This window comes from Mastigoproctus giganteus, chromosome 12, assembly GCF_048544385.1.
Source record: "Mastigoproctus giganteus isolate SK-2022 chromosome 12, ASM4854438v1, whole genome shotgun sequence".
Classification (NCBI taxonomy): domain Eukaryota; kingdom Metazoa; phylum Arthropoda; class Arachnida; order Uropygi; family Thelyphonidae; genus Mastigoproctus; species Mastigoproctus giganteus.
The window spans coordinates 167,575,615-167,587,878 of record NC_143586.1 but is presented as its reverse complement, the minus strand read 5'-3'; the positions used below and the strand labels follow the sequence as shown (position 1 = coordinate 167,587,878).

At 35.4% G+C, this 12,264-nt stretch overlaps 1 protein-coding gene across 1 annotated transcript in view; it reads right to left on the bottom strand.

Moving 5' to 3' along the window:
• LOC150077580 (inactive phospholipase C-like protein 1) overlaps positions 1 to 12,264 on the bottom strand; it is a 649,255-nt gene that overhangs the window by 601,346 nt on the left and 35,645 nt on the right. The window contains exons 3-4 of the mRNA XM_090386715.1: positions 9,432 to 9,638; positions 1,319 to 1,370 (exon numbers count right to left, since the gene is read on the bottom strand). Of these exons, the coding sequence (XP_090242841.1) occupies positions 1,319 to 1,370; positions 9,432 to 9,638 (259 nt within the window). The remainder of the gene's footprint in view (positions 1 to 1,318; positions 1,371 to 9,431; positions 9,639 to 12,264) is intronic.

Below are 12,264 nucleotides of genomic sequence, written 5' to 3'. Positions count from 1 at the left end.
TCTCCACTCTCTGTCACACAGACATTCTGTTTCTGCTGCAGGCCTTTTCTATAGATACTTCCATGGACACTGTTCTTCCCAACTGGCTTCTATAATCCCCCCCCAACTCTGTTCCAAACCAGTCAGTATCTTTTTACTGTCCCTGGTGTGCTGGCTCAATTACTGTACTGCCATCTCTTTATACTTCATATAAACAATCTGAAAAACTAAATCAATGTTTATATTCAACTGTTAATAGAAGGCGGTGTGAGTTCCCCCTCCTTTAAGTCCAATGCCGAAACCAGCACAATTGCTGGCATTTCTAATTAGAAAATTTGCCTTCCCCTGTACTTCCATCCATTTCTATTTCACGTAAATTATCTGAAACACTGAGTCAATGTTTACTGATGTTTATATATATTGTTAACAATAGGTATCATTGTTTTTTCAGTGTAGAAGTCACAAAGTTGTTGTTGTTGTTATTTGGTTTTTTAGGAGCATTAGCAACTAAGGTCATATTGCTCCGGGGATATGCGGTGGTCATTCCCTGACCTTTCCGCATCCTCCGTATTTGGTGGTCACGAGCTTGAACCCCGGTCTAATCAAGAAGCGTGTGCTACGCACTGTTGCTCCTGCCCACCTGGCTACGGAGGCACCTAGAAGTCACAAAGTAACTTATATTCTGTGTTAAAGTGAAGTATTGTAAAGGTCTTTCTGATAGCAAAATTCAGAAATTGTTAGACCTTTCTAAGAAAGTGAAAGGAAAAAAAGGGAACTCTTACTAATAAAAGTTTCAGACTGTTCTATATGATGTGACTGCGTTTTGATTTTGCTAAATGAATTAAAGGAGTTTTTTGGAGTTATCAACATGGGATTAAATGAAAAAATTTGATATAAAGAAATATTGGCCTGAAGAATGGAAGACAGAATTCAATTTTTTGAGAATGTATTTAGCAGGAAGAGATTTCTACAGATATTCTGGATGTTGTATCTCTGCCCACCCACAAAACAATAAACAAAAGGAATTAAAAGTAGATGCTCTAAAGTAAAAAAATATTTTCAATTATCTGGATAGAAACTTTTGTGAATATTTTCTTCCAGAAAAAAATTTTGCATTACAGCTTTTAAACTGTTCTGTCATGTCGTTTTATAAATAAGCTCATGTAAACTCAAAAATAAATAATTTTTAAACATCCCATTTCACGATCTCTTTTTTTTCTTTCTTTTTTCGTTAGAGCTGGACTGCATTGGAGAAGACAGGAAAATTAATGCTATACTGCAAAGGGTGAAATTATCAAAAATAAAAAATAAAAAATAAAGCTGCATAACAACACACTACACAAAAGGATATTTTTCTCTCATCTTCTGCCTTTCATCTAATGTATCTGGGGCTGAAATAAAATATAATTATTACTTACTATAATATAATTGCATATAAAACAATGCTCAAAGACTTTACCATCAAGTTCAAATTTTTGTTTTAAGATTATAAAGGGACTCTGTACCAAAATTTTAGAGCCTATTACATTAATATATATGTGTGAATGCCTAGCAAGAGATACTATATATTTCATAGTTCTATAGAATTCAGAGCCCACAGATTAATCTAGCCCCAGTCACTCAATTAGAACCTCTTCCGTAACCTGTTATGGAAGAGGTTCTAATTTAAATTTGAATTTAATTCAAATTGGAATTAAGGAATTGAGAATTTGAACTGAGTCATATAAGCCTCTAAAGGGCTGAGTAAAATACTAAGGGCAGGATATTTTCATTAGTAATAAACAAGAACCATGAGACATAAATAAGTTTGTAACAAATGGATAACTAGTAGAATAAATTATCTGAGGTGATAGAGTGATCAGAATTCCCCCAAATTCCTCTTTAATATCAAGGGCTCACATCTGGTGAGTATGGGCTTGGCACACCAGGGTCCTGAGCTGGATACCATCATTCTCTTTCTTGATGATTCCCTTCAACTTCAACTTTTGTCTCTCTCTCTCTCTCTCTCTCTCTCTCTCTCTCTTATCTCAGGGTAGTAGTAGCATGTGATGTAAGAAAGCAGGTGTATGAGCTTATGCAGCAGCAGCCAAAAAAAAAAAAAAAAAAAAAAAATCACACCATTCCCTCCAAATGCCTGTCCAGTTCCTCCTTAAATTTATTCAGCCTATCAACTTCCACAACGACAGATGGAAGTTTGTTCCGGCAATTAACCACCTGCTGGCTAAAGGCAAATTTCCGCACATCTATTCAACATCTGTCTTTTCTTAATTTGAATTTATGTCCCCTTAGGTTCGTAATCTGAACAAGTGGAAGGATCCCATCAGAATTCAGCGTGCTCAACCCATTCAAGGCCTTATATACCTCAATCAGATCACCGCGCAGGTGCCTAGTCTCCAGCCACAGCAATTTGCAGACTTAAGCCTCTCTTGGTAAGAGGATCCCTTCATTCCCCTCACCAATCTTGTTGCCCTTCTCTGTACACGCTCAAGTAAATCTACATCCTTCCTAAAATGAGGCCTCCAGACCTGTACGCAGTACTCAAGTCGTGGCCTGACCATTGCCTTATACAGAGGGACAATCACCTCCTTCTCCCTGCTAGCAAAATTCCTATATATAATTTACAAAACCCCATGACCTGCCCTGGCAGCCTGTCTGCATTGCTCAGAAAACTTCATATCTGACTGCACAATTACTCTCAGGTCTTTTTCATTTTCTACCACCTTAAGTGCAGTACCACACAGTTGGTACGTTTCTCTCGGGTTACTTCTACCCATATGCAGTACTTTTCATTTGTCAAGGTTAAACTTCAGTTGCCACTTCTTAGCCCATCTGCCCAAATTATCTAGATCCTGTTGCAGTAGCACACTGCCATTACTGTCATTAACAACCCTGCCAACCTTTGTATCATCTGCAAACTTCAACATTAAGCCTGATATACCTTCATCAATATCATTGATAAATATACAAAACAACAGTGGACCTAACACCGAACCCTGTGGGACTCCACTAATAACATTAGTCCATGAAGAGCAGCACCCATTGATTACCACCCTCTGTCTTCTCCCACTTAACCATCCTTTTATCCATTGTAGCAACTTACCCTTAATACCATTCTGCTCCAATTTGTACAATAGTCTTCCATGCGCAACAGTGTCAAAAGTTTTCCTGAAATCCAAATATATGATATCAAAATTATTTTTTTGCATCCAGTTCCTTTGTAACTGCATCATAATATCCTATCAAATTTGTCAGACAAGACTTTCCCTTAACAAACCCATGCTGTGTCTGAATTATTGCTGCAGTCTTGTCTAGATGATCCTGCAATGCATCTTTAACCAGTGACTGCATTATTTTACCCGGAACAGAAGTTAAACTAAATGGTCTGTAATTACTCGTGTCACCCTTCGATCCTCCCTTTGTGAATTGGGGATATATTTGCACATCTCCAGTCCGTGGGAACCAACCCTTAGTCCAAGGATGCTCTCATAATTATGGTAAGGGTTTGCTTAGTTGCTTTGCCACCTCCTTTAATATAACTGGATAGATCCGATCCACCCCAGGTGCTTTTCTTATGTTTAACTTCAACAATTTCTCCTCCACTTTGCTTTCAGTTATTACAAAATCATTAAGTATCCTGCTACAATTTGATAACCTTGTGCCATTTTCAAACCTTAATAATTCCTCATGTGTGAATGTAGATGCAAAATACTCATTCAGTTTGTTTGCTATCTGAGCTGGATCATCAACAGTCGAACCATCGGTGTCAAGTGGACCAATCAGATTCACCCCTTCCTTTTAGAGTTTATATAAGTAAAGAAATCCGTGCTGTTTTTCTTAGCATATTTTGCCAAGGATTTCTCGTAATCTGCCTTCGCCTGCCTAACCTCCTTTGTGACCTGATTACAGACTAGCTTATATATGCCATAGGCTTCTGAGTCACTTGATAATTTATATGCATCCCATGCATTTTCTTCTCTGTTACGAGACTCATTAGTTCATTAGATAACCATTTAGGCCTAAACCTTGAACAATATTTCTTAATAGGTATGAAACTTTTAGTAGCTTCCACGATTAATTCCTTGAATGCTTCCCACTTAGAATTTACTTTTGGTAAACATCATTGGTAACTCGGGAATTTTTTTTTTTGGCTGGTGCAGCATAAGCCTCGGGCTTCCTTGCACCATATAGTTAATAATAATAATAAATGAGGAAAGTTTAAATACAGAATGAGAGGTTTCAATACAGAATGAGAGGGAATGAGATTAATGGTTTAACCAGCAGAGTAGAACACCAGATTTAAGCCATCAGACCAATTTCAGCAAACCAGCTATGTTCTCTAGTCATTTTTGGATGTATAATGGCAAAAAATTACCTATAGGCTGGTTTAACAAAAGATTCTATGATAAAAAAAGTGGGATGTTCCATTTGAAGAAAATCCCTCTTTAGTCTCTTTAAAAAAAAAAAAAAAAACGCAGTTGAAGCAAAATGCCACAAATCACTTGGCACAGTGTCCCCATATCTCAAAATAGTTGTAACAAGCACAAAATTTGTATACATCTATATTAAGTTCAACTGACAAAAGATCCTACTCTTAGTAATTATTATCTTCCTTATTCTGGGAGAAGCATCCAGAATCTAGTTTCCTATTGCCTCTTCAGTTTCTTCACACATGAAGAGGCAATAGGAAGATACAGGTTGACGATCACTAATTCGGCAGCATTGGGACCTGTGGGTTGCCAGATTAGTGAGTTTGTCAGATCACCGGTGGTTATTTTAGCACATACATTTTACCCAACAGCTAACCACCTCCTTCTACCTTTAATACGAAAAACATTCCCCAGAGGCCTAAAAATATTTAGGAAATAATCTGATTAGTAATTCTAAAATAAATATTGTAATGTCAGTGTTGTCATTTTTTCACTTAAAATAAAAAAAAAAAAAAAAAAGCCTTTTTTTTATGTTGCATATATGTGGCCAAAGTGGCCACATATGTTGGTTACCTTATTTCTTGAGAAGCCGTGTCGGCCACATACGTGTGACGCTATTACGGCATACATATGAAAGTCGTTTGTGATTAGTTGATTGCACGTGTGCCAATCGCTGCAATAAAACTAATTACGATAAAATAAACTCTCAAACATCACAATAAGTTTGTCAGTATTGTTAGAGATTTTGTGAAAACAAGTTCATTAGTGCGCTGTATTATCCATCATATTGTGTTGTGTTTGTCCGCAAGTTTGTATAAGTGTGTTGTAAAAAAAAAAAAAATCTAAAAAGGAATGGCTAAAAGAAAATTACTAAGATAAGAGGAACTGAGAGAAATTGCTGGAATTTACAATTAAGCAGAGTTAAACTTCTCACAGACACACCGCTGTCGAGTTTTTTCAGAAGTTCAACTTTATCTGTTATGGACAATGTACGGTGTTTGCGCTTTACAGCACAAGTGGCACTTCCTTTATGCATTGGAACCATGGCTGGGGCTAAATGTGAGCAGGTTATAATAAATGCAGAAAAACAAGTAGGAATGGCTTGCCAGTGTTTACGAGGTCGCGCCAACAGCTGATGCTGCAACCAATGCCACCAAAGCAGTAGCAGCAGGTCGTTGCGTCAACCTGGGAAATTTTAAATTATGTTCGCAGAAATTATGTCCGAATTAGCAGTGGATTATCGGTAACCGGATTAGTGATGGTCAACCTGTACTAAGTTTCAATAATAAAGATCCTCTATAAATTTTTTAGCTGTAACATGTACATGTATTTTTGGCGCAGATGCTTTTGCTGTTTTCACCCAGATTTCACAGGTCTGCAATTTCTTGATATTCTCTCTGTCTTTTTGGCTGTTTTTTTTCTATGACAATCCCTTTATTATGTAAAGGTGTCATATTCTCAACCTTTGCATTTTTGATGATTTGACTTAGCAACTATACAACTTCTGCTCTTATTGCACAGCTGGTTTGCAGTATCACTAACTTTTAGAAGTCTTACATTATTTACTTCTATATATGAAATAAGTTTGGTAGGCTGCGTACTAGGAGCAGAATTAGTAGGAGCTTTTTTTTAGCAGTATTACTGTATTGCAACCTAGTTTTATCAAACTCTTCTGAAATTCTAATCTGTTTTTCCAATTATTACCATTTTCTTAATGTAATTGCTTTCTATTTTTTTTTTACTTTAAACTGTATTTTCAACTATCACCTCTATTAGGATTTATGCCAGTATGATTCATAATTCCAATAAATCATTTTTGGCATCATTTGTGAACTGCTTAAAGTTTTCAAATAAATAATTTTTTGGTTCTTGGGTAACAGTCAGCTACTATATCAAGTAGAGTAAGGGCAGAAACACACTACTATCACTTTGCAAGACTTCACTTATATACAGGTCTAACAAATGCGGGGGAGCTATATTTACCAATTAGTTTATTGCTAGGAGAGCACTGTTGTCGTTGGCTGTATTCACAAGTTAACACTTCAGGCTTCAAGGCCGAATGACATTGTCCGGAGCTCAGATTTTTTTGTTCGAACAGAAATTTCATTAGGTGTGACGAGAGGAAAATGGAGGAAATGCTAATAGAAAATTAAATTAGAAGTAAATAATCTGTTTTGAGCGCACAAGTAAGAATATCCGAAAACAAATAACAACAACATCAAGGACGCTGCGCCTGTGCCTACTCCGAAGCACCCTCCACTTCGACCAGCTACTCTGCATACTCACTGCAAATGTCCAGTCACAGAGATGCTCAAAAATGGCCAAAGGAGGAAAATAGACCAACAGAATTACAATTAACAAATTGAGAGGACAAACAAGTCGATCATTTCAATTTGCACAACTAATAACAATTTCTTACAAGTTCAATTTTTAGGGTTGAGAAGTAGTTTTTTGTTATAATTAAATTTCATTAAAAATTTTTGTTTTGTATTTTGACAGAATAAATTCTTATTCAAAATTAAACTTGCAATATATCAACTTTCCTTAAACATACAATTAATTTTTCCTTAGCGCTGACTGAATTTCGAAATTGCATGTTTTGCCCTTGAATGTCATCCTTAATTGGATTATATAGGAAATTAAATTCTTCTTTATTCATCCATAAGTGCATCTTGAAACGATTTTCATCTTCTTCTAAGTCCTGCAGTAAATGATGGAATTCGCCTTTTTCTGTTCTCTTCCAGTTTATGTCGTGTATCCATTGCTTACTCTCTCTTTTGTTTTCTCGGCTATAGGAAAAGCACTTGCATTTTCTAAATCTTCTTCAAAATCTGAAGAGGAGGATGAACTATGGAATTCATTTCGCTTCAGCTTTCCTCAAAGAGAATGACACATATACAACGCTACAGATTGCTAGATGTACTCCTTTTGGAATTATAATAAAATTCCCAAGATACCCCATTTTTAACATTTGAAATGGGGAATTTGAAAAAAGCAGAAATCATAAAACAACCTGTTGAGATGATTATTTAGGAAGAAAGAATTAACTGATGACAAAGTTGTTGAAATGCACCATTAATTAAAGACTCAAAAAACTACATTCTATCCTATTTACAAAGAGGGTTATAGAATATTTATATTATGCTTACTTTGTAACCTTTTACATTCTACTTGACTTCTTTTTTATTTCATTGTAATGGTTTAAGGCTCAGGCAACAAACTTTTTTTTTAATTTAAAATTCCCAATATCAATATCGATTTGCTGTATGAAGAATACGTTCTGTTGAAATCATTCCATAAAAATATTGTGACAAAAGACCTCAAAAATACCACAGATGTATGCATTTAAAAATTTTAAATGCATACGAAGTACGTAAAACAGAAAAAAATATTAATTTTGTTTTTGCTTTGCCTCACTCAAATGCAATGAGTGAGGGAGTATTTAGCTCAATGTTTAACGCGTGGAAAAAGGATAGAAATAAGAATGTTGAAGGAGAACTGTTGCCGAAAACCAATCACAATATGTTATGCAAAGAATTTTATGCAAATACACTAAAAAATGAAAAACTGTTAAAGAAAATTTGCTCAAATGAAAAGTATTGCAAGGTAAATATTTTCTTTTTGATAAAATAAATCAGGTTTATTGAATATGTATTATAAACAATTATGTGAAACATTTGATGTTAATACTGTATTTATAAAAAGTTTCCTTTAGTGTTTAACTCTTGCAATAAAATTTTCCAAATTAAAGCAAAGGCTATAATAATTCGGTTAATTTTATTAAAATTTGACTAATCTTGCATTCCAAGAACTTGTAAAAATCAACAAAATACAGAAATAAAACGGTTGTTATCAAAATTGTTTGGTTTTCTTAAGATATAATGCGAGTACCCCTAAACGAGGAACGAATACCCCAAACATAAGCATGAGTACCCCAAGATCAAATTTTTAATCTGGTCACCCTACGTTACAATGACGCTTCTTCTCTGACCGACTTTGCAGTTTACACTAAACAGCAACACGACGAGAGTCTCATGAAGTGATAAGTATATTTCCGCCTTAATTGTATTCTTTCCTCTGTATATCATGCGGTTTTGTCAGCAGTTTCATCTACCAGGACAGGATCAGCCTGTGTGTATGTTCACAGCTACGTTCACATGGCAGTTTACAACTACATTATCTGTTACTGATTTGGTTACCTGATTTAGTAACATCAGCAATTTTGCCTTCTTTATGCAGATTATTTTCAACTACTGTTTCATTGTTTTGCACTACACTTTTGGGCATGATCCCTGTTTTAAATCTTTATGTGAAAATGGTAGCAGCTGGCCTAAACACTGCTTTGGTCAGAGTAATGAGATTCAGTTCTTGATCCACTGTAATCTCAAAATTTCACACCAAAAATGCACACAATTTTATACATTTACAGAGGGCAATATGCAGTTGATAAGAGTCAATGCTCAAATTTTTCTCTTAAACAGTTGGACAGTTATGTCCATTTAAAATCACTGCATCTGCTCAATACACCAATTATTTTAGCAGTCAAGGGCTTGAACCCTGGTCTACTCAAAGAGCATGCTACTGCACACCTGCTCCTAACCACTTGGTTATGGAGGCCTTCTTTACTTTAACATAAAACTACTACTGCACTAGCATTGTAAGTGCAATATGAATTGCCCTGTTGATGGCAGTGTATACATTTTCCCGAATAAAAATCTCAACATTTCTCAAGTGATTCTCATCACAGTCCTTACAATACTAGAATGCAATTTATTTAGTGAAAAATTGTTGTTATATTAAAAATACTGTTTTTATGCAAAGTAAAAATTGTTAATTTCATTAAATTAGACCTGAGTCTAGTCCATTAGTATACCTCATTCCATTCAATAAACAAACAAATGAAAAATCCCATTACCAATTCCCTGCATATAATACATCACTATGCTTTGAAAGTGCTGCTTTTAACAAAACAAGCAAATATTAAAAGGAAAGACTGTCATAATTAATGACATGGATATTACTTACACCTTGATGCACCAATAAGAACGTTAAGACCTGTGACCCAGATGTTCGCTTCTTCAGGAGTAGATGCTATCAAATCCAGAGATTCAAAATTCTCATTATATATGATAGAAAATGCACAATCTTCAGAATAACCACCAGTAATTTCTCTGCTTCTTAAGACATCTGTACTCTTTCCCATTCTTACTTCACGCATACATCTAATAGGAACTATAAATGACAATAAAATTACTACAGCTAATACTGACAACTAATGATGATAAAATTCTGATTGATGCATTAAGATAGACACAATCAAATCAATGTTACAAAAGCACCTCAGCATAAAATTATAAACTTTTTCAAAAATTTTGAAAACACTGAAAATTAAATGACAACTCTCATTATATCTAAAGACAAAATTAACATTTATTTTATGAACTTAATTCACCTTCACAGAGACCATTCTTTTAATGTGAATATAAGGCAAAATGTTAGCCTCTCTGTAGCTCTAAAGAGATATGGTGTCAAAAGACCACTGGATCAGGGTCAGCTGTAGACAGTAGAGATGCGGTAGACTGGAGCTGTGATTTAGACCACCCTATGTGCTCCTAATAAAAGTATACATTTTTTAGATAAAAAAATGTTTCCACAAAACATTTTTTTCCTTCAGTTTAATCATACCATATCATCTTGTCTCTAGATTAACCCAGCAGTGGTATTACATAGCCATAGCCCCTAGTTACAAATATTTATTGCTAAAAAATTGATTTGGAATTAAGTCTTCTTCATACCTGTATTATTATTTGCACCCTTTTTAATTGTGCCTTTAGTCTTGTATGTGCTGCTTTTTTTTTGGTCCTTTTACATTATTGTTCTCTTTGCATAAACTGTGAAGGCCTGAGAAGATAGGCGATATCGCTTACATTACTGCACTGTCCAGCAAAGTATAGTTCCCCATATAATGAATAACTGCTTTTCAACACAAATAGTTCTTCACTATCAAAAAACTCCTCAAAGGTCATGATCTCACCTATGTGGGTATTATCAGGAAAATAAGAAAAATTCCAGTGCATACATGCATCCAAAAAGGCCAAAATATTGTTTGTTATTTGGTTTTTAGGAGCATTAGCAACTAAGGCCATATTGCTCCGGAGATATGAAGTGGTCATTCCCTGACCTTTCCGCATCCTCAGTATTTGGTGGTCATGGGCACAAACCCCGGTCTAATCAAGAAGCATGTGCTAAGCATTGCTGCTCCTGCCCACCTGGCTACACAGGCGCCACTAGAATATTATTTTGACATCTAATATGCATCATGGCAGCAAAACACATACTTAAACTTGCAAAAAAAAAAAAAAAAAAAGATAGTCACATTTCGCGATTGAACAGTGGTGTGGGAAGGGTGACAGTGTGGTCTGTCATCATGGAACAGTGTATAGTATTCCAGCTAAAACCATATATAACACAGATTTCTTTTTTTTTTTTCCTTAATGAATTTAGCAGGCCTCAATTTGCAAGTGATATTTCTTAGTAACAGTACACATGCAGATGACAATTATGCAAAGAAGACTACCCACATGAAAAATAAAAATTATTACTCCATCAGATGGCCATACATTGAATTTATTCCCTCTCACGTGCACAGTCTGAGCATGAGGAAGAATCCATCAGCATTGAATTTGCTCAAGCCATTCAAAATGTTGTTTTACTCTTGTTAGTCGACTTTGCCCTCTGTGCAACTGATCATGTAAGTGGAATTCTCATTTTAACAAAGTCTTCTTGCCATTTTTTAGTTGCTAGTTTTCAGCACAGCTTGGTATGCCACATACAGCACACATATTGGCCACTAATATGACACAAAATTTCTGAATGCATTGACACACCTCAATTCTGCATGAAGTTGTTATTGTCCACTTGAAATAGTGCCACATGGATGGTGGTATTCAATATTAAAAAATAAAATAGTGTAATTATTTTAGCATAAAATTTAAATTATTCATACAATATTATTGATTTCATTTGCAGATTTACTGTCAACTTTTATTTGCAATCTGATTCACATCTATTATGGGGCTTGATTGCAGAAATTCAATCAAGCATTGGAAAGGTAGTGGAAGCAAATCTGGCTGGCTCTCAAATTCTTTAAATGATTTAAAATATTTTTAAAACAAAGAAGATATTAAAAAACTAATTACAAGAATTTTATTTTAAAAAGTTTTTATTCTTAAAATTTTAAAAATATATTTTTTCCATATATGCTAAAAAGACATTCCGCATGATTATCTCTATTATTATTATTATTGCTGCTCTTATATTATTTCTCCCTGATTGGGAGGTTCCACCTCATGACGGGTATTGCTACCAAGTACACAAGGTGGTTGTTGTTATGTCTAATGTTACTGTTGGTTGAGGAACTCTCTGACTATCCTACAGGTGTTCAGGATTGCGACTTTCTGGAATTCCTTGTAGGTGTTCACTGGAGACCTATTGCTGCTAGGCTGTTCTGTAGGGTCTTTGGCACCATACCTGTGGTAAACACAATGATCAGGATGGTCGTTACTTGTTGCATATGCCACATCTCTTTGATCTCCTGTCTTAGATTCCCCATGGGTTTTCTGCAGGTTGCCAGTGTTGGGTACCACTATGTCAATCAGATAGGTAGCCTTTCCTTCTTGTCCACAAGGGTTATGTCCAGTCTGTTGTGAAGGATTGTCCTATCTGTTATTATGGTGCGGTCCCAGTACAGCTTGTGGGGTGGGGTCTCTAGTACTGCCTGGGGTTCGTACTTGTAGTACGGTACAATTTCTTCGATCTGGCTACCTGGTCATGTCTATGAGTGTACTCAGTCTGGGTG